The following is a 22,892-nucleotide window of genomic DNA, read 5'->3' on the forward strand; positions in this document are numbered from 1 at the left end:
CAACTAAAAATACAAAAATTAGCCGGGCATAGTGGCACATGCTTGTAATCCCAGCTACTCGGGAGGCTGAGGCAGGAGAATCCCTTAAACCCAGGAGGCAGAGGCTGCAGTGAGATGAGATTACACCACTGCACTCCAGCCTGGGCTGCAGAGTGAGACTCCATCTCAAAAAAAAAAAAAAAAAAAAGGAATAAGCAAGACTTTGTTATTGACTATGTTTAGGGGATGAGAAGGAAAGAGTTAAGAATAACTCTCATATTTGGCTTGGTGGTACCAATGATGGAACAGAAAACACAAGAGGGGCCGGGAGCGGTGGCTCATGCCTGCAATCCCAGCACTTTGGGAGCCAGAGGCAGGTGGATCACTTGACGTCAGGGGCTCAAGACCAGCCTGGCCAACACAGTGAAACCCCATCTCTACCAAAAATACAAAAATTTGCCAGGCACAGTGGCACGTGCCTGTAATCCCAGCTACTCGGGAGGTTGAGGCATGAGAATCGCTTGAACCTGGGAGGGAGAGGTTGCAGTGAGTCGAGACTGTGCCACTGCACTCCAGCCTAAGCGACAGAGCAAGACTCCATCTCAAAAACAAAGACAAAAACAAACAAAAACACACACACACAAGAAGTGGAGCAGGTTTGAGAAGATGATGATTCATGATGGGACTTGCCAAGGATAAGGTCCTAATAGGACTTTTAAGTGAAGACAGGTGAATATGTCAATGAGTCTGAAGACAGGAGGTATACTAATCTGTACTAGTTATCTACTGATGGATAAAAATTACCCCAATTTAGCGCCTTAGAAGACCACACATTTATGATATTACAGTTTTTATGGGTCAGGAATCTGGGAGCAACCTAGCTGAGTGGTTCTGGCTCAGGGCCTCCTGAGTTTGCAATCATCTCAAGGTTGGACTGGGGGAGGATCCACTTCCAACCTCACTAGTGGAGCTGCCCACAACATGGCAGCTGGCTTCCCTCTCTCCAGGGCTGCCTTACAAGTAATGGAGAGGGAGTAAATGAGAGAGGGAAACAGAGAGAGAAAGAACATCAAAGATGACACTACAGTCTTTTTTTTTTTTTTTCCCGAGACGGAATCTCTCTCTGTCGCCCAGAGTGGAGTGCTGTGGCGTGATCTCGGCTCACTGCAAGCTCTGCCTCCTGGGTTCACGCCATTCTCCTGCCTCAGCCTCCCGAGTAGCTGGGACTACAGGCACCCGCCACCACGCCCGGATAATTTTTTTTTGTATTTTTAGTAGAGACGGGGTTTCACCATGTTAGCCAGGATGGTCTCGATCTCCTCACCTTGTGATCTGCCCGCCTCGGCCTCCCAAAGTGCTGGGATTACAGGTGTGAGCCGCCACACCCAGCCAAGAAACTACAGTCTTTTTATAACCTAATCTCAGAAGTGACACAGTATCACTTCTGCCATATTCTGTTTGATAGAAGCAAGCCACTAAGTTCAATCTACACTCAAGGGGAGGGAAATGAAGCCTCATTAGTTGAGGGGAGAGGTATCAAAGAATCCATAGACAGGACACATCTTTAAAACCACAATATCACAACCAGATTATTAACTTACCTAATGCATAAATCATCACTACCTTTTATTCTCTACTGGCAGTTCAAAAGCCTTTTTACCTTTACAATTTCTCCAAAGTGAGTATAAACCCTCAGCTTGATAATGAATTCATTCCTTTACCTACTTTCCAAACTGCATCTCCCATTCCTCCCCTCTGCACATTCCTGCTCTAGCTACGTACTGCTTCCAAACACTTCCATACTCTTTCACCAGCATTCATACTGTGTCCTTGGCCTGCAAGTATGGTTCTCAAACTTAAGTTCAGGTGAAAGAACATCTGACAGCCTCCATACTCTCAAGAATACTACAAAACATGGATCCACAGGCCGGGCGCGGTGGCTCACGCTTGTAATCCCAGCACTTTAGGAGGCCGAGGCGGGCTGATCACGAGGTCAGGAGATCGAGACCATGGTGAAACCCCGTCTCTACTAAAAATACAAGAAATTAGCCAGGCGTGATGGCGGGCGCCTGTAGTCCCAGCTACTCGGAGAGGCTAAGGCAGGAGAATGGCGTGAACCCGGGAGGCGGAGCTTGCAGTGAGCCGAGATCATGCCACTACACTCCAGCCTGGGTGACAGAGCGACACTCCGTCTCAAAAACAAAAACAAAAAAAAACATGGATCCACAAAGCCCAGTGTAACAATTCATTACACTGTGCTAAAAGGAAACCACTCTTACTACTAGGTTCTAGAATACACAAAGCGAAGCAGGTGCCAATGATTTCAGAACATTTCTTCTACAAGTTGATTAAACACAAGGCTATCATTAGAGATTAGCAAACATCCTTTCATGGAAGGAACACCTTTTGAAAGCAATTGAGGGAAAGCCTCTTACTCTCATTCCTCCATCTTTCAAAACTTTATATAACTGGTTGCAAAAAGTCTGAAACCATCCTGAAGGCGCCTAAAAAAGTTCCTAAATAAACTGTAGTGTTGTTGCATGGTGGAACACCATAGAGCCGTTTAAAAAGATGAGGCAGAGCTTTGTGTACTGACTTGAAACAATCTCCAAGGTATATTAAGAAGAAAAAGCAAGGTGTGGAACAATGGGTATACTAGGATACTATATGTGTTTCTCTAAAAAGAAAAGTTTGACCAGGTCCAGTGGTTCATGCATGTTACCCCAGCACTTTGGGAGGCTGAGGTGGGAGGATCCCTTGAGGCCAGGAGTTCGAGACCAACCTGGGCAACATGGTGAGAGCCCCCCTCCCTGTCCTCATCTCTACAAAAAAACTGTAAAAGCAGGACGTGGTGGTGACCTGAACGTTTAGTCCTACCTACTTGAGAAGCTGAAGCCGGAGGATCTGTTGAACCCAGGAGTTCCAAACTGCAGTAAGCTATAGTCATGCCACTACACTCCAACCTGAGTGACAGTGCCAGACTCCGTTTCTTAAAAAAAAAAAAAAAAAAAAAAAAAAAGGCTGGGCACAACGGCTCACGCATGTAATCCCAGCACTTTGGGAGGCCAAGGTGAGTGGATCACCTGAGGTCAGGAGTTCAAGACCAGCCTGGCCAACATGGACAAACCCCGTCTCTACTAAAAATACAAAATTAGGGCCCGGCGCGGTGGCTCACACCTATAATCCCAGCACTTTGGGAGTCCGAGGCGGGCGGATCACGAGGTCAGGAGATCAAGACCATCCTGGCTAACACAGTGAAACCCTGTCTCTACTAAAAATACAAAAAAAAAAAAAAATTAACCAGGCGTGGTGGCGGGCACCTGTAGTCCCAGCTACTCAGAAGGCTGAGACAGGAGAACTGCTTGAACCCAAAAGGGAGAGATTGCAGTGAGACAAGATCACTGCACTCCAGCCTGGGCATCAGGGCAAGACTCCCTCTTAAAAAAAAAAATTGGCCGGGCGTGGTGGTTCACGCCTATAATCCTAGCACTTTGGGAGGCCGAGGCAGGTGGATCACGAAGTCCAGGAGTTGAAGACCAGCCTGGCCAGGATGGTGAAACCCCATCTTTACTAAAAATACAAAAATTAGCCGGGTGTTGTGGCGCGCGCCTGTAATCCTAGCTACTCGGGAGGCTGAGGCAGAGAACTGCTTGAACCCGGGAAGCGGAGGTGCGACAGACCGAGACTCCATTACAAAAAAAAAAAGGAAAAAACAAATTAATTAAACCCATCCAACAAGAGAAAGGAGAAGTATCTCCTAAACATGCCTAGAACATCTCTGGAAGGTTCCAGGAGACACTGGTAAGGAGGGTACCTCTGGGGAGGTGGGTAGAGTGGAAGGAAGACATTACAAAGCAAGCCTGTCCTACCCAAGGGCCGCGTGCGGCCCTGGAGGCCAGGCTTTGAATGCAGCCCAACACAAATTCGTAAACTTTCTTAAAGCATTATGAGATTTTTTTTAGATTTTTTTTTTAAAGCTCATCAGTTATCATTAGTGTTAGTATATTTTATACGTGGGCCCAGACAATTCTTCTTCCAGTGTGGCCCACGGAAGCCAAAAGATTGGACTCCCCTGTTCTAAGGTATTCCATTTGTCAGTTATCCAGCCTCCACTCTTACTTGTTTCTTTGTTTAGCAACAAGGTCTCGCTCTACTGCCAACGCTGGAGTGCAGTGGCGCGGATCAGAACTCACTGAGCCTCGAATTTCTGGGCTCAAGATCCTCCATTCTCCGCCTCCCAAGTAGCTGGGACTACAGGCGTGCACCACCACGCCGGCTAATCTTTATATTTTTTGGAGAGACAGGGTCTCGTATATGCATAAGCTGGTTTCCAACTCCTGGAATCCCGCCGACTCGGCCTCCGAAAGTGCTGGGATTCCAGGCGCCAGCCACGCGCACGACCAGCCACGCTTATTTGTATAGGATCTTACCTCCCGCCTCTCTGCGAGACCAGAAGCTCCTAAGAGACTGGCTCAGACTCATCTTTCGGTCTCTCACGCTGCTTAATGACGCGCCGGGTGGCTCCCATGCCTTATATTTCATGGACCCCTCACCAGCCTGGGGTTGGCGTCGCCTAAAGTCAACCGGCAGGTGGGCAGTGGAGCCAGGATTCCGCGCTATGCCCACGCCACGCGCGGCCTTCCCGGAGGCGGGGACCGTGGAGTGTGGAGGACTCCACTGGGCCTCCTGACGGGACTCTTCTCTCGCCTCAAGGCGCTTTCTTGATTTCTATCTAGTAAGAGTGAGGGGACAACCAAGCTACTCCCCACACCTCATGGAAAGCTTGAGAAGAGCGGAAGAGCAGGTGCCTCCTCAAGGAAGGGATTCTGACAGCAGCCACCACTCCCGAGAGCGAAACCCCACGCTCTCCAGGAAATGACGCACAGAGGCTCGGTTCCTGCCCCCTCGCTTCCGGGTCCGGGCCTCGCTCGCGCGTGCGCACCAGGAGCCAGCAGTGGGGTTCCACACGCGTCTCTTCACGAGGTGGAAACAAGATGGAGAGGTTGGCCTCCGCGCCACACTCTTCTTCAGCCGCTACTGCAACCTCCACCTCGACTCCAGTGGCCCCGACAGCACGGAAGCAGCTGGACAAAGAGCAGGTGAGTGGTTCCTGGGGAGGGTGGCTTGGAAGCGGGGTGGCGGTTACCTCGTGAGGCGCAGGGTGCCGGAACCCGAGTGCGTGCTCGGCGGACTTCCTCGGGGCTGTGGGACGGTCGCTTGCTGGCCGTGTGCCTCAGCTGTCTCTCCCCTTTACACACGTGAGTGGGCGCCTGCTTTCCCTGGTCCTGCGGCCTGGCGCTCTTGAATTGGGTTGCAAGTGTACCGTGGAGCTAGATGAGATCGACCTGGCGACTTGGCTTAGCTTCCCTATCATTAGCGCTTGACCGAGTCGCTTAGTTTTGTAGGTCTCTTACCCGTTATTTAAAATGGGCCCTTCCGCTCCCCGCTATCCAAGATCGGGAGAGGTAATGCGTGTAAAGCGCTTTGGCCTGGCACATGGTAAGAAGGTGCTCAGTAGGCCGGGCGCGGTGGCTCACGCCTGTAATCCCAGCACTTTGGGAGGCCGAGGCGGGTGGATCACCTGAGGTCAGGAGTTCGAGACCAGCCTGGCCAACATGGTGAAACCCCGTCTCTACTAAAAAGACAAAAATTAGCTGGGCGTGGTGGCGGGCGCCTGTAATCTCAGCTACTCGGGAGGCTGAGGCAGGAGAATTGCTGGAACCTGGGAGGCGGAGGTTTCAGTGAGCCGAGATCCCGCCATTTCATTCCCGCTCCGGCGACAACAGCGAGACTCCGTCCCAAAAAAAAAAAAAAAAAAAAAAAAAAAAAAAACAGGAGTTCTCAGTAAATTCTTAATGCGTTTTGCTTTGCGCTTTTCTTGGGATTACTGCTTTCATCGTTGAGGGCAGGAGGGGCACGTTTCCCTCTAGCCCAGTCTCTTTAAGAAGAAGAGGCGCCCTTCTGCAGACAGTGCTGGAAGTGGATACTTAGGCACGTTTGATGGATTCTTAGATTTCTCTGAATATAAATTGCAGAATGCTAATAGATATGGTTATGGAGGTTACCCCTTGAAACAGAAGTTGGAAGGGAAAAAATAGAAGGTGTGGGAGGGGACAAATGCTAAATTAGATTGTGAATATTTCACTTATTTGTGTAAGTTATTGTGAAAACATTTCACTTATTTGTCTGATTTCCACTTTGCAGGTTAGAAAGGCAGTGGATGCTCTCTTGACACATTGCAAGTCCAGGAAAAACAATTATGGGTTACTTTTGAATGAGAATGAAAATTTATTTTTAATGGTGGTATTATGGAAAATTCCAAGTAAAGAACTGAGGGTCAGACTGTAAGTTGTGATTTTCTACCTTTGCTGTTTTTATCTGCTTGTTCATTCTTTGTAACTCGAACAATTCCATCGTAGTTTCTAATGGAAACTTTGCAAACTTATAGTAAAAATCTGACATGAAGTAAAATAACTATGTCTAAAAGAACCATGGAGGCTTGGTGTGGTGGCTCACACCTGTAATCCCAGCACTTTGGGAGGCCGAGGTGGACGGATCACCTGAGGTCAGGTGTTCAAAACCAGCCTCGCCAACATAGTAAAACCCTGTCTCTCCAAAAATACAAAAATTAGCCAGGCATGATAGCGGGTGCCTGTAATCTCAGCTACTCAGGAGGCCGAGGCAAGAGAGTCGCTTGAACCTGGGAGGTGGAGGTCACAGTGAGCGGAGATCTCTCCATTGCACTCCAGCCTAGGTGACGGAGCAAGACTCCATCTCAAAAACATAAAAAAAAAAATAAAAGAACCTTAGGAATTCAGATGTGCTAAAATTTTCTAGAAATTTCACCAGTTTTCTTAGAGCTTGGTGGACAGCTAACGTAATCGGGTCTGTTGAATCGAAAACCTGGTGGTGTTTGAAACAGTAAACGTGGAATAAGTTAGACAGCTTTATTTTTTTGTTAGAAACTGTTATCTTTGCATGTCAAGGAGAAATTCTTTTGGGCTACAATTTATTCCTTTGTACAGAGACTATTAAAAACTGCAGCGAATGCCGGGTGCGGTGGCTCAAGCCTGTAATCCCAGCACTTTGGGAGGCCGAGGCGGGCGGATCACAAGGTCAGGAGATCGAGACCATCCTGGCTAACATGTTGAAACCCCGTCTCTACTAAAAATACAAAAAATTAGCCGGGCGTGGTGGTGGGCGCCTGTAGTCCCAGCTACGCGGGAGGCTGAGGCAGGAGAATGGCGTGAACCCGGGAGGTGGAGCTTGCAGTGAGCCCAGATCGTGCCACTGCACTCCAGCCTGGGCGACAGAGCAAGACTCCGTCTCAAAAAAAAAAAAAAAAAAAAAAACTGCAGCGAACTCCTTTCTATGGAAAAGAAATCCATGGTGATTATACAAAATGCTTCTTCAGAACGTAGGTTGTAAGCATAAGAAATGAGATAAACCGTTGTATTTTATTTTCTGTAAGATGTGGCATAATTGTGTTTGCTGGTCCCTCGGTTTATTCTATGTTTTTTGTTTCAATTCTTTTATCTCCTTTTTTTTTTTTTTTTTTTTTTTTTTTGAGACGAGATCTGGCGCTGTTGCCCAGCTGGAGTGCAATAATGAGATCTGTGTTCACTGCAGCCTCGACCTCCCTGATCTGACTCAAGTGATCCTCCCACCTCAGCCTCCCAAGTAGCTGGGACTACAGGTGCACACCACCATGCCTAGCTAATTTTGAAATTTTTTGTAGAAATGAGGGAGATGAGGTTTCACTGTGTTCTCCAGGCTGGTCTCGAACTCAGGCTCAAGCAGTCCTCCCTCTCAGTCTCCCAAAGTGTTGGGATTACAGGCATGAGCCCCCATGTCTGGCCTGTTTCAATTCTTAAAAGTTATGTTGGCCGGGCGCGGTGGCTCACGCTTGTAATCCCAGCACTTTGGGAGGCCGAGGCGGGCGGATCACGAGGTCAGGAGATCGAGACCACGGTGAAACCCCGTCTCTACTAAAAAAATACAAAAAATTAGCCGGGCGCGGTGGCGGGCGCCTGTAGTCCCAGCTACTTGGAGAGGCTGAGGCAGGAGAATGGCGTGAACCCGGGAGGCGGAGCTTGCAGTGAGCCGAGATTGCGCCACTGCACTCCAGCCTGGGTGACAGAGCGAGACTCCGTCTCAAAAAAAAAAAAAAAAAAAGTTATGTTATGCTGGGCATGGTGGCTCATCCCTGTAATCTCAGCACTTTGGGAGGTGAGGTGGGTGGATCACTTGAGGCCCGGGAGTGTGAGATCAGCCTGACCAACATGGCGAAATCCCATCTCTACTAAAAGTACAAAAATTAGCCAGACATGATGGTGGGCGTCTGTAATCCCAGCTGTTTGGGAGGCTGAAGCACAAGAATCATTTGAACCCAGGAGGCAGAGGTTGCAGAGACTCTAGCCTGGGCGACAGTGAGACTCCCATCTCAAAAAAAAAAAAAAAAAAAAAGTTGCGTTGGCTGAGTGTGGTGGCTCACACTGTAATCTCGGCAGTTTGGGAGGCTGAGGCAGCTGGATTGCTTGAGCTCACAAATTCAAGACCAGCCTAGGCTACGTGGCGAAACCCTGTCTCTATGAAAAATACAAAAATTAGCTGGGCCTACACCCAGCTGGTACGTGCCTGGAGTCTTAGCTATGCTGGAGGCTATTGTGAGCTATGATCACACCACTGCACTCCAGCCATGGGGACTGAGCAAAACCCTGTCTCAAAAAAAGGAAAAGAAGAAAGAGTTACTATGTTTATGGAGCTAAGAGTTTTAGAGAAGGAAAAATTCTGAACCAGGCCTGTCCTGATTAAGCTAGGTTGTTATAGCACATTAGAGTATGTGTGCACATACAGCAACATATGTATAATAATACTTATATATGCAAGAATTTGGATGTCTTTGAGTATATTTTAATTCTTCTTATATCCCAAGTGTTAATTGATATTTGGGCCTGTGTGTATTTGTGATTTACTTGCCATTGAAAGTGAGTTTTATTTTATTTTTTTGTTTGTTTTTTGAGACAGAGTTTGCCTCTTGTTACCCAGGCTGGAGTCCAGTGGTGCAATCTTGGCTCACTGCAACCTCCACCTCCCAGGTTCAAGCGATTCTCCTGCCTCAGACTCTCAAGTACCTGGGATTACAGGCGCCCACCACCGTGCCTGGCTAATTTTTTATAATTTTAGTAGAAACGGGGTTTCACCATGTTGGCCAGGCTGGTCTCAAACTCCTGACCTCAGGTGATCCATCCGCCTTGGCCTCCTAAAGTGCTGGGATTACAGGCTTGAGCCACAGCTACTGGCCATGAAATGTATTTTTAAATGTTGTTCTCGGTGCAATATTTGCTTAACTAGCATGACTAAAGGTTATTTAAATGACACTAAGTTTATCGCGTATTCTATGTGACACAAACATGCATAATGTGTGTAATAATGCTTTCCTTGGTTTCTTTTCACTTATTTTGTAGGACCTTGCCTCATAGTATTCGATCAGATTCAGAAGATATCTGTTTATTTACAAAGGATGAACCCAATTCAACTCCTGAAAAGACAGAACAGTTTTATAGAAAGCTTTTAAACAAGCATGGAATTAAAACCATTTCTCAGGTTGGAATCCTGGTTAATATTTTCAAGTTATTTAGAGGATTTAATTCAGTCAAAATGGTGTCACAAATACGTTGCTATATTTCCTAGTATTTTTCTTCTACTTTTTTAATTTGTGGTGGTGTGTATATCAGTAGCTTTTATATCTTGCAAATTATAAAAGAGGTGGCTCGTGTCATTCCTCTGTACTTTCACAGCATCTTGTTTTTCTCTGATTCGCTGTTTTGTAGTTGGTGTACTTGTCTTTATTACCCTCTGGATCTAAGGTGTGTTAAGTTTTTTTGTTTGTTTGGAGTCTTGCCCTGTCGCCCAGGCTGGAATGCAATGGCGGGACCTCGGCTCACTGCAACCTGCACCTCCCGGGTTCAAGCTATTCTCCTGCCTCAGCCTCCCGAATAGCTGGGATTACAGGCACCCGCCATCATGCCCAGCTAATTTTTGTATTTTTGTAGAGATGAGGTTTCACCACGTTGGCCAGGCTGGTCTTGAACTCCTGAGCTCTGGTGATCCGCCCACCTCGGCCTCCCAAAGGGCTGGTATTACAGGCGTGAGCACATACAGCAACATACATATAATAGTATATATATATATGTTGCCCACCTGGATCTAAGTTTCTTTAGCTGGGGCCCTTTCTTATTTGTCTCAGTGTTCTCAGCATATAGCATAGTGCCTGGCACATTTTAGGCACTCACGTGTTCATTAAAGTATAGAGGCATGGCACTAGGACATTTTTAAATCCAAATACAAATTGTTGCCTAAGTATTTCTTCTCCTTGTTTAGATTCCTAACTTTTTGTTTTTATTCTTCTCTATACTTCCTAGATTATCTCCCTCCAAACTCTAAAGAAGGAATATAAACCCTATGAAGCCAAGCTCCGCCTTCTGAGCAGTTTTGACCTCTTCCTTACTGATGCCAGAATTAGGCGGCTCTTACCCTCACTCATTGGGAGACATTTTTATCAAAGAAAGAAGTAAGTTTCTTAGTAAAGACTGGACTTTAGCAGCATGAAGTTTCTAGGTGTGTATGCATTTTGTTCTGAATGCCTGTGTGTTTATTTTATAGAGTTCCAGTATCTGTAAACCTTTTGTCCAAGAATTTATCAAGAGAGATCAATAACTGTATAGGTGGAACGGTGTTAAACATTTCTAAAAGTGGTTCTTGCAGGTAGGTAAAAGGCATTCATGTGTGCCTCCTTTAATGTTGTATTTGACAATGATTTTATATACTTTTTTGTTTTGTTTTGTTTTTTGTTTTTTTTTTGAGACGGAGTCTCGCTCTGTCTGCCAGGCTGGAGTGCAGTGGCACGATCTCGGCTCACTGCAAGCTCCACCTCCTGGGTTCACGCCATTCTCCTGCCTCAGCCTCCAGAGTAGCTGGGACTACAGGCGGCCGGCACCACGCCCGGCTAATCTCTTTTTGTATTTTTAATAGAGACAGGGTTTCACCGTGTTAGCCAGGATGGTCTTGATCTCCTGACCTCGTGATCCGCCCGCCTTGGCCTCCCAAAGTGCTGGGATTGCAGGCATGAGCCACCCTGCCCAGCCACAGAACTATTTATTCTTGAACATGGCAGCTGGGTAGAGCAGTAGAACTATAGAGAGAGCAGGTGACCCTCCTGGTGGTAGGTCCCTTTAGAACAGCTTGAAGGCGGACTCAGCGACGTGGGGTTGTCTAAGATAAAGGTAGAACCTCCTCTGGCCCTGCCTCCCAATGCTCCTAACCTCACAGTCAGGTGCTACCAGCTCTTTAATCACCACCTCAGCTGGGCATGGTGGCTCACGCCTGTAATCCCAGCACTTTGGGAGGCCGAGGCAGGCGGATCACCTGAGGTCAGGAGTTTGAGACCAGCCTAACCAACATGGAGAAACCCCGTCTCTACTAGAAAAAATAAATAAATAAAATTAGCCGGGTGTGGTTGTGCATGCCTGTAATCCCAGCTACTCGAGAGGCTGAGGCAGGAGAATCGCTTGAACCCAGGAGGTGGGGATTGCGGTGAACCAAGATCACGCCATTGCACTCCAGCCTGGGCAACAAGAGTGCAACTGCATCTTAAAAAAAAAAAAAAAAAAATCACCCCTTCATGGTGTGACATTTTTCTTTAGGTGGAAGGAATTTCTAGTACATGAAAGATGATAATCTTCCTTTAAAACATATTTAGGCCGGGCATGGTGGCTCATGCCTGTAATCCCAGCACTTTGGGAGGTTGAGGCAGGAGGATCACTTGAGCCCAGGAGTTCCAGACCAGCCTGGTGGATCACTTGAGCTCAGGAGTGAGAACCCATCTCTACAAAAAATACAAAAATCAGCTGGGTGGCCTGTAGTCCCAGCTACTCTGGAGGCTGAGTTGGAAGGATTGCTTAAGCCTGGTACATTGATTGTGCCACTGCATTTCAGCCTGGGCGACAGGAAAACCCTGTCTCAAAAATGAGATAAAATATTTTTAGAACCTAAAGGTTTTAATGGGTTTTTTTATTTGTTTGTTTTGTTTTGTTTTTCAGACTGTGTTTTTTCCCTGTTACCCAGGCTGGAGTGCAGTCGCCAGATCTGGCTCACTGTAGCCTTGAGCTCCTGGGCTCAGGTGATTTTTCTGCCTCAGCCTCCTGAGTAACTGGGATTACAGGCATGTACCACCATGCCCAGTTAATTTTTGTTAGTGTGGTAGAGACAGGATTTTGCCATGTTGCCCAGGATTAATGTTTCTACCTTTTTTTTTATTATTAATTTTATTTTGCACACAAAACAAACATTTTCTAAAAATACATACAAACAAAAAGATGCATATCAAACATATTAGGAAGGTTGCACATGGGAAGTCGGGGAATAGAAATGGGGGGTGCAAATTAAAATAGATGAGAGAGGGACTTTATATGGATCAGTGATAATAGCTCAATCCTCCACTCGACAAAGAAGAAGGAGAAGGAAGAGGAAGAAAAAGAAAGTGGGACAAAGGATCAGAAAGGGAGGAAAATAGAAAAACTTAGAGTATGACTCCAGGGTAGACCCGTTCCGTTGTCACTGAGTTGGTTGGTTGGTCTGTCTGTCGCATTTTTCATATGTTTCGCCATGTTGGCCAGGCTGGTCCCGAACTCCCAGCCTGAAGTGATCAACCCGCCCCGGCCCCCCAGAGTGCCGGGACCACAGGCGTGAGCCACCACGTCCAGCCCCCACATTGCCCCTGGCCTCCGTGGTAGACCTCCCAGATGGGGTGGTCGGGCAGAGGCGTTCCCCACATCCCAGATGAGGCGGTTGGGCAGAGGCGCTCCCCACTTCCCAGACGGGGCGGCCAGGCAGAGGCGCTCCTCACTTCCCAGACGGGGCAGCCGGGCAGAGGCGCTCCCCACCTCCTCCCAGACGGGGCGGCCGGGCAGAGGCGCTCCTCACTTCTTCCCAGACGGGGCGGCCGGGCAGAGGCGCTCCTCACTTCCCAGACGGGGTGGCCGGGCAGAGGCGCTCCTCACTTCTTCCCGGACGGGGCGGCCGGGCAGAGGCGCTCCTCACTTCTTCCCGGACGGGGCAGCCGGGCAGAGGCGCTCCTCACTTCCCAGACGAGGCGGCCGGGCAGAGGCGCTCCTCACCTCTTCCCAGACGGGGCGGCCGGGCAGAGGCGCTCCTCACTTTTTCCCAGACGGGAGGGCCGGCCAGAGGCGCTCCTCACTTCCCAGACCGGGCGGCCAGGCAGAGGCACTCCTCACCTCTTCCCGGACGGGGCGGCTGGGCAGAGGCGCTCCTCACCTCCCAGACGATGGGTCGCCGGGTGGAGGCGCTCCTCACCTCCCAGACGATGGGTGGCCGGGCAGAGGCGCTCCTCACCTCCCAGATGATGGGTGGCCGGGCAGAGGCTCTCCTCACTTCCCAGATGGGGAGGCTGGGCAGAGGGGCGGCCGAGCAGAGACGCTCCCCACCTCCCAGACGGGGCGGCGGCCCGGCAGGGGCTGCAATCCCAGCACCCTGGTAGGCCAAGGCAGGCGGCTGGGAGGCAGAGGCTGCCGCGAGCCAAGACTATGCCACCGCACTCCAGCCCGGGCAACAGCGAGCACCGAGTGCAGTCCCAGTACCCTGGGAGTCCGTGGCGGGCAGAGGACTCGGGGCTAGGAGCTGGAGAGCAGCGTGGCCAACATGGCGAAACCGCGCCTGCAGCCAATGGCGAAAAAGCAGGCAGCGGCGGTGGCGCGCGCCGGCAGTCCGAGGCAGCTCGCCGTGCGGGGCAACAGCGAGCCGAGTAGATTGCAGGTGGGGCCACAGAGGGGAAAGAAAAGAAAAGAGAAGAGAAGAGAGGAAGGAAGGGTGTTTCTACCTTTTTAAAAGAAAAAAAAAAAAACTTCAGGATTATGTATTTATATTTTTCATATACCTGCTTGGTTTATTTTGAAAAATGTTTTTTTTAAATCTTGTCTAATACTATATTAAATTTCAGTGCTATACGTATCGGTCACGTTGGAATGCAAATTGAGCACATCATTGAAAACATTGTTGCTGTCAGCAAAGGACTTTCAGAAAAATTGCCAGAGGTACAGTATTGCAGGTGCATCAACTGATTGTTCATTTCAAAGAAACAAAGTATATGTAGACGATGTTACTCTTTTCTTTGTTTCAGAAGTGGGAGAGCGTGAAACTCCTGTTTGTGAAAACTGAGAAATCGGCTGCTCTTCCCATCTTTTCGTCGTTTGTCAGCAATTGGGATGAAGCCACCAAAAGATCTTTGCTTAATAAGAAGAAAAAAGTTAGTAGAATTTTAAATACTCACGGAATGAATAATGAAGGGTATAAACTCAGTCCCTAGAAGAGAGAAGTAGACCATCATCCCTGCCCGACTTTTCAGTTATCTTCTGGTTTTCTGGTGGTTGTGCTTTTGTCACTTTACATGAGGTAAAATGGGTGTGCTTTTGTCACTTTACATGAGGTAGTTGATATGAGTATCAGTAATGCGCGTTAAGATAGAAATATCTTGTATTTATTGATAAATTGGATTTTTTTAAAATTATTTTTGTTAGATCCAGTGCTTGCTGGTTTTTTTTAGAGAGACAGGGTCTCACTCTGTCCCCCAGGCTGGAGCACAGTGACGTGATCAAGGCTCATGGCAGCCTTGACCTCCTGAGCTCAAGCAATCCTGTTTCAGCCTCCCGAGTAGCTGGGACTACAGGCATGCTCCACCACTCCCAGCTAATTTTTAATTTTTATTTTTGTACAGACGTGGTCTCCCTGTTTCCCAGGCTGATCTTGAATTCTTGAGCTCAAGCGATCCACCTGTCTTGGCCTCCCAAAATGCTGGGATCACAGGCATGAGCTACTATGCCTGGCCTGGATTAACTGGCTTTTGAGGGGGCCTGAGTTAAGTTCCTACCACATATTTCCAGTCATAGAAACAACACCATACTTCTAAATAAAGACCAAAACACTCAAAATATCAAACATTGAAATAAATGTGAGCCATATATACATTTGAAACAGTAATAAAAGGAATTGACATAATTATTTACCCAGTTACTCCCATCCAGTGTTGTAGGTGGCTGGAGTTTAATCCTGATAGCTCAGGGAAAAGGGTGACAGGCAAGAGCCTACCCTAGAAAAGGCGCTGTTTCATCACAGGACAAACTCATACACCTACATTCATTGGGACTGGGACTGGGACTAGGATAATTTCAACACACCAGTTCACCTAATGTGCACGTATTTGGATGTCAGAGGTTATGCTCACAGATACCTCCTGAGCTTGGTTTGTAGGTTTTCAGTATTACTCGTACTCTAGCAAAAGAAGCTTTTGGAAGGAAAGAAAATTTAATTTTTTGCTATTTGTTAGACTGATCTCCTAGGGTTTCTCTCTTTAGCCATGTTAATTGTGTCCAATGAATTTTTAATTTTGTTTTTGAGACAGAGTTTCGCTCTGTCGCCTCGGCTGAAGTGCAGTGGCATGATCTCAGCTCACTACAACCCCCGCCTTCCAGGTTCAAATGGTTCTCTGTGCCTCACCCTCCTGAGTAGTTGGGACTACAGGCATGTATCACCATCTCCAGCTAATTTTTGTGGTTTTAATAGAGATGGGGTTTCACCATATTTACCAGGCTGATCTCCAAGTCCTGACCTCAAGTGATCCTCCTGCCTCAGCCTCCCTGAGTGCTGTGATTACAGGTGTGAGCCACTACACCCAGCTGAGGATTATTCTTTACACTCTAAACCATACTGTGTTTCACAAAAGTCTTTTAACTGTATACTTTAGATAGTCAGATTCTGAAATGCCAGTATATAATTTACTGCATAAAATGCATGTTTGGCTATGAGTCAGAAACTGCGGTTGAGATTCCAGTGCTGGTTAGGGAGTTTGTTCTCTGTATAGATCGAGGTCCATTTAGGGGCTTATGGATAATCAAAACTGCAAGTGGTACAACTGTGCTGTTTGTTAACCAACAGAACTGTTCCTGCGAAAATGTTTGTATGGTGTTTTTTGGTAGGATGCAAGGAGAAAACGAAGAGAAAGAAATTTTGAAAAACAAAAGGAGAGGAAAAAGAAGAGGCAGCAGGCTAGGAAGACCGCATCAGTTCTTAGTAAAGATGATGTGGCACCTGAAAGTGGTGATACTACAGTGAAGAAACCTGAATCAAAGAAGGAACAGACCCCAGAGCATGGGAAGAAAAAACGTGGCAGAGGAAAAGCCCAAGTTAAAGCAACAAATGAATCCGAAGATGAAATTCCACAGCTGGTACCAATAGGAAAGAAGACTCCAGCCAATGAAAATGTAGAGGTATTTTTTTAATATTTACTGTTCATAATGGATTGGTTCAGTGGCTACTGTGTCAGGCAGGTACTGTGCTGAGCAATAAATGATGAAAAATACTAGAGTGAACCCAAGGAACTATGAAGGTGTTTATCATACCATGATTTATTGTACATTCTTTTTTTTTGAGATGGGATCTTGCTATATTGCCCAGACTGGTCTTACACTCCCGGGGTCAAAACAGTCTTCCCACCTTGGCCTCCCAAAGTGCTGGGATTACAAGTGTGAGCCACCACACCTAGCCCCAACCAGTTGGCTTTTTTTTTTTTTTTTTTTTTTTTTTTTTTTGAAGATAGTCTCACTCTGTCACCCAGGCTAGAGTGCAGTGGCATGATCTCAGCTCACTGCAACCTCTGCCTCCCTGGTTCAAACAATTCTCCTTCCTCAGCCTCCCGAGTAGCTGGGATTACAGGCACGCACCACCATGCCCAGCTAATGTTTGTGTTTTTAGTAGAGACGGGGTTTTGCCATGTTGGCCAGGCTGGTCTCGAACTCCTGGCCTCAGGTGATCCGCCCACCTTGTCCTCCCAAAGTGCTGGGATTACAGCACCCAGCCACCAGTTGGCTTTTACACAGAGAATCTGGGAACCCCTGCCCTACAACATGTGCCAGGGATGTGCAGCTACAGTTGGAAGACTCAGGATTTGCTCCCATATGTCTCTGCTGTGCTTCTCATGGTGCTTCCAGGAGTCCCTCCCCTCAGTCATAGGGAAAGGTGGTTTTCCTCTGATTGGACCAGGAAGACCTCTGGGTCTTCTCAATTCTTTTTTTTTAAAGACAAGGTCTCACTTTGTTGCCCAAGATGGAGTGCAGTGGCACGATCTCAGCTCACAGCAACCTCCACCTTTCGGGCCCAAGCAATTCTCGTGCCTCAGCCTCCTGAGTAGCTGGGATTACAGGTGTCTGCCACCATGCCCGGCTAATTTTTGTATTTTTAGTAGAGATGGAGTTTCACCATGTTGGCCAGGCTACTCTTGAACTCCTGGCCTCAAGTGATCCACTTGTCTCACCCTCCCATAGTGCTGGGATTACAGGCATGAGCCACCTCACCTATCCCTCATTCTTAATAGTGGAATACAGCTTATTTCTGTCATCATGCTGACATGTACCTTTTGGGGGTTAACTAATAAAAACAGTAACTTGGCATGCGCTGAAAAACAGTAACTTCGCCGGGCACAGTGGCTCACGCCTGTAATCCTAGCACTTTGGGAGGCTGAGGCAGGTGGATCACCTGAGGTCAGGAGTTCGAGACCAGCCTGGCTAACATGGTGAAACACTGTTTCTACTAAAAATACAAAAAATGAGCCGGGCGTGGTGGCACGCGCCTATAATCCCAGCTACTCAGGAGGCGGAGGTTGCAGTGAACTGAGATTGTGCCATTGCACTCTAGCATGGGCAGCAAGAGCAAAACTCCGTCTCAAAAACAAATAAATACAAATAAAAACAGTAACTCCTGGAGTTAGAGTGTCAGGTTTTGTGGCTTTTTCTATATTAAATTTTCTTTTTTTTCTTAGATTCAAAAACATGCCACAGGAAAGAAGTCTCCAACAAAGAGTCCTAATCCCAGCACACCTCGTGGGAAGAAAAGAAAGGCCTTGCCAGCATCTGAGACCCCAAAAGCTGCAGAGTCTGAGACCCCAGGGAAAGGCCCAGGGAAGAAGCCAAAAATCAAAGAAGAGGCAGTGAAGGAAAAAAATCCTTCGCTGGGGAAAAAAGATGCGAGACAGACTCCAAAAAAGCCAGAGGCCAAGTTCTTCACCACTCCTAGTAAATCTGTGAGAAAAGCTTCCCACACCCCCAAAAAATGGCCCAAAAAACCCAAAGTACCCCAGTCGACCTAAAGTCAGTGATTCAACTGGAAGGAAACCTCAGTGCTGCCTCCGGAGCTTTTTGGAGATACTCAGATCCTGACCACCTTTGTAACCTTCTCTAAGCGTCAGGCCTGGACTTAAAAGATTTTTTAAAACCTCCATAAGTAGTCCAGGCGCAGTGGTTCATGCCTGTAATCCCAGCACTTCGGGAGGCCGAGGCAGGCAGATCACAAGGTTAAGAGATCTAGACCATCCTGGCCAACATGGTGAAACCCCGTCTGTACCAGAAATACAAAAATTAATTGGGCGTGGTGGCGGGCGCCTGTAATCCCAGCTACTAGGGAGGCTGAGGCAGGAGAATTGCTTGAACCTGGGAGGCGGAGGCTGCAGTGAGCCAAGATTGAGCCACTGCACTCCAGCCTGATGAGAGAGCAAGACTCTGTCTCAAAAATAAATAAAAATAATAAAACCTCCGTAAGTAATTCTGACATATGTTCCTGGGTATAATCTATTTTTAAATTGTCCTTCTGTGTATTTGCTAATATAATAGAGGAAAAAAATAGAGTGCTTCTTTGTGGTTGTTCAGCACTTTGGGAAGCCAAGGTGGGAGGATTGCTTGAGCCCAGGAGTTAGAGACTAGCCTGGGCAACTTGGTGAAACCCCATCTCTACAAAAGAAAAAAGAAATTAGTGTGGCATGGTGGCATGCACCTGTGCTCCCAGCTCCGCACGAGGCTGAGGTGGAAGGATCAAGTGAGCGCAAGAGGTTGAGGCTGCAATGAGCCACGATCACCCCACTGTGCTCTAGCCTGGGTGACAGTGTGAGATTCTGTCTCAGTAAAAAAGTATAACTTTGCTTTGCTTCTGAGTATACTGTTGGCTTTCCAAATCAGTGGGTCTGACTTGAGGTCTGTGATGTGACCCTTTTCCTCACCTGCTCAACCATTATTCACATGGACTCCATCACATTCGTTTGTGGTCATTCCCAAAGTGGCCCAGTGAGGGCCTCACTGTATGAGAGTCGGCTTCGGAATTTAGGAGAAACAGGAGTTTCTTGGCTCTCATGCTGAGCCTGTTGGTCTAAGCTTATGAGTCACTGGATTAGCATCCTTATGGGAAGGGAAATTAACATGGAGTCATTTATACAGGCATTGAATTGAATCCTACCTACTGGAGGCAAGAACATGATTTATCTTCCATAAGCCTTACCCTCTTCCTCCTTGTTATTCCTCGGTCCATATGGATTTGCTTATGTATGACAACTCCAAGGAATCTTGGAAGAGTAGATTACTAACGTTTCCACAATTGTCAAGTATATTCTGAGGCAGTAAACTTTTTAGGTACTCGGACTTTCACTGGTTGTGAATTGGTATGCATCCATAGTAAGTTAACATTCACTGCAGTGCAGGAATGTTCTTGCATGCAAAAGACTCAACTGCTTTCAAACATAATGTGGGTACTAGATGCGGTGGCTCACATCTGTAACCCTGTTGGGGTGACCAGACCCAACACCAGGTCGTGGAGGTAACGAAGTCCGGTAGAGTCAAAGGATTGAGAAAAAGACAGTTTGAGAGAGAGAAGTAGGACCAGTGGACCATCGCAATCGTGGAGGCTGTGAAAGCCCTGAGCTCTCGGAGCCCACGCTATTTATTGGTAATCCAACAAAGAAACAGATGGTGAGTGAGAATGTGGAGGTCAAAAGGGCACCTTGCATTAAGCACATGATTTACAGGTTTAGCATTTGCTCTGCTACTTGAGATAATGGAGAGCAGGTTCTTTTAACTCAAGTTACAGTCCATCCTGGGAGAGCAAGGAGCCAGCAAGTCTAGACACGTTACAGAGCCACAAGCCGCTGGATTCTATCCAAGCCACGAGGGATTTTATGCCCTGGGCTTAGATTATGGTGCGTCAGGGTAGCGTTCCACGCTTTACCACAGAGCTTGGTGTTCCAAAGACCACAAGGGGTTTTTTTTTTTTTAGACGGAGTCTTTCTCTGTGCTCCAGGCTGGAGTAGAGTGGCGTGATCTCGGCTCGCTGCAAGCTCCGCCTCCCAGCTTCATGCCATTCTCCTGCCTCAGCCTCCCGAGGAGCTGGGACTACAGGCGCCCGCCAACATGCCCGGCTAATTTTTTGTATTTTTAGTAGAGACGGGGTTTCACCGTGTTAGCCAGGATGGTCTCGATCTCCTGACCTCGTGATCCGCCCACCTCGGCCTCCCAAAGTGCTGGGATTACAGGCTTGAGCCACTGCGCCCGGCCCACAAGGGGTTTTAGACCCTTGACCCCAGACATGTTCCAAGACTCTTACATTATGTCAGAATGCAAGCCCTGCCTCAGCTTCTCCCAACAGCTTTTCCCAACATAATCCCAGCACTTTGGAATGCTGGGTGGATTGCTTGAGCCCAGGAGTTCGAGACCATCCTGGGCAATATGGCAAAACCCCATCTCTACCAAAAATAAGCTGAGTGTGGTGACACATGCCCATGGTCCCAGCTACTTGGGAGGCTGAGGTAGGAGGATTGCTTGATCCCGGGAGGTAGAGGCTGCAATGGGCCATGATCACGATCCTGCACTCCATCCTGGGCAACAGAGAGAGACAATCCCTGGCCCGCTGCCCCCCTCCCCGGCCCAGTCTCAAAAAAAATGCTGGGCGTGGTGGCTCACATCTGTAATCCCAGCCAAGGCTGGCAGATCACTTGAGTCCAGGAGTTCTGAGACCAGCCTGGCTTACATGGTGAAACCCCATCTCTACTAAAAATACAAAAACTAGCCGGGCATGGTGGGAGGCGCCTGTAATCCCAGCTACTTGGGAGGCTGAAGTAGGAGAATAACTTTAACCCGGGAGGTGGAGGTTGCAGTGAGCCCAGGTCACACCACTGCACTTCAGCCTGGGCGGCAGAGCAAAACTGAAAAAAAAAAAAAAAAAAAAAAAAAAGAAAAGAAAACATCTGTAGCTCTCCCTCAAGTTAGAGGAGTCTAGCCTGCTTTTGCTTTTTTTTTTTGGTAGGCGGGGTAGCAGGCAGTGGGGGAGATGGTCTTACTCTGTTTCCCAGGCTGGAGTGCACTAGTGCCATCACAGCTCCAGCCTCAATCTCCTGGGCTCAAGGCGATCCTCCCACCTCAGCCTCCCAAGTAGCTCAGACTACAGGGGCATGCAATGACACCTGGCCAATTTTTACATCTTGCGTAGAGATGGGTTTTCCCTGTGTTCCCTAGGCTGGCCTCGAACTCCCGGGCTCAAGTCCTCCTGCCTTAGCCTCCCAAAATGTTCAGATTACAGGTGTGAGGCACCATGCCTAACTTGTTTTTGCATTTTAGTAACACAAATTGTAATGTTAACTTTTTAAATTATGAAAGCCTCTAAAATATAAAATTATTTGTAACCCCACTGTCCTTTCGGGCTTCTATAAATGAATATACATCTAAAATGTGGGGGTTTAGCTTAATTGATTGTTTTCCATAGAAACTAGGTTTTATGGGAAGGTGGTTAGATAGACTTGTTTCACTTAAAGGTCTGATTTGTGTAGGACAAACCCACATACATAATCATGCCAGTCTGTTCTCTGCATGACATAATTTTCCAGCAATAGCTGTGTGGTTTGTGTAATCCTATTCCTCTAGCCAGTTCAAGATTTTGCAACACTATGTGATTCTTTGCCCCGTAGTTCAGTCTTGTTGAACATGACACAGGTGTTTACCTTCCTGTTCTTGCATCTAGTTTCATTCTAATAATGTTCTCTGTTGAAAAAGCTGGCTTCAATTTATTGAGCAAGATGCTGGTATTATCATCTAACATAAAGCCTATCTTATAATAAAGTGTTGACAAATGTAATGAGTACTGTACTGAAAGTGAAAAACAATAGTGGTGTGTGTATGGTTTGTACTGATTATGTATCACTTTTATACCATCATAAAGTTGAAAAATCATAAAGTTGAATCATCATAAGATGGGTACGTTCTGTACTAGGTTTCCAAGGCTTCAGAAGTGTTGCATACACATTCCTAGCCAGCTGATAGTGCTAGGAGCCGATAGTAGTCTCCCCCAGGGGCCAAGAGGAGGACCAGAAATCTCTACTATGGTATATGATGCTCTTGTGGGCCAAGTATGAGGCTGATATTTCATTGTTCGCACTGGGTTTCTGGAATCCATCCTGTTCACCAGGGAGATTTAATGAGCCAAATGAGATCTGATGGGAGAAATTTGATTGTAACATTTTTGTTCTGAAGGAAGTAATTGAGTTTTAGCTCATTTGGTTTTTTAGGAATAGTAATAGTTAAAATTTCATTTTAGATGCCATGAATGTATTTAAGTCAATCCAACTGTTTAATAAACATCACATTGTGGCTGGACACAGTGGCTCATGCCTGTAATCCCAGCACTTTGGGAGGCTGAAGTGGGCAGATCACCTGACGTCGGGAGTTCGAAACCAGCCTGGCCAACATGGCAAAACCTTGTCTCTACTAAAAATACAAAAATTACCCGATATGGTAGCGGGTATCTGTAATCCCAGCTACTCAAGAGACTGCGGAAGGATCCATCTCAAAAAAAAAAAAAGTCCAGGCGCGGTAGTTCATGCCTGTAATCCCTGCACTTTTGGAGGCCGAGGCGGGTGGATCACGAGGTCAGGAGATCGAGACCATCCTGTCTAACACGGTGAAACACTATCTCTACTAAAAACACAAAAAATTAGCTGGGCGTGGCAGCGTGCACCTGTAGTCCCAACTATTCGG

At 47.3% G+C, this 22,892-nt stretch overlaps 1 protein-coding gene across 1 annotated transcript; it reads left to right on the forward strand.

Annotated features, from left to right (window-relative positions):
• Positions 1-4,908: 4,908 nt before the first annotated feature.
• On the forward strand, positions 4,909-22,107 carry RSL1D1 (ribosomal L1 domain containing 1). The gene is made up of 9 exons (XM_032145204.2): positions 4,909-5,078; positions 6,184-6,323; positions 9,447-9,585; positions 10,404-10,552; positions 10,645-10,746; positions 13,997-14,090; positions 14,177-14,302; positions 16,029-16,319; positions 17,867-22,107. Exons 1-9 carry the CDS (start codon positions 4,974-4,976, stop codon positions 18,191-18,193), a joined length of 1,473 nt encoding a protein of 490 aa, XP_032001095.1. The 5' UTR covers positions 4,909-4,973; the 3' UTR covers positions 18,194-22,107.
• Positions 22,108-22,892: the final 785 nt, after the last annotated feature.

Source organism: Hylobates moloch, unplaced genomic scaffold, assembly GCF_009828535.3.
Source record: "Hylobates moloch isolate HMO894 unplaced genomic scaffold, HMol_V3 SCAFFOLD_23, whole genome shotgun sequence".
Taxonomy (NCBI): domain Eukaryota; kingdom Metazoa; phylum Chordata; class Mammalia; order Primates; family Hylobatidae; genus Hylobates; species Hylobates moloch.

Bases quoted from the DNA above. Each gene is read 5' to 3' on its own strand.
- RSL1D1 (XM_032145204.2), top strand. From the start codon at position 4,974: ATGGAGAGGTTGGCCTCCGCGCCACACTCTTCTTCAGCCGCTACTGCA. The intron at 6,324-9,446 runs GTAAGTTGTGAT...CTTATTTTGTAG, and splicing joins AAAGAACTGAGGGTCAGACT to GACCTTGCCTCATAGTATTC. The intron at 9,586-10,403 runs GTTGGAATCCTG...TATACTTCCTAG, and splicing joins GAATTAAAACCATTTCTCAG to ATTATCTCCCTCCAAACTCT.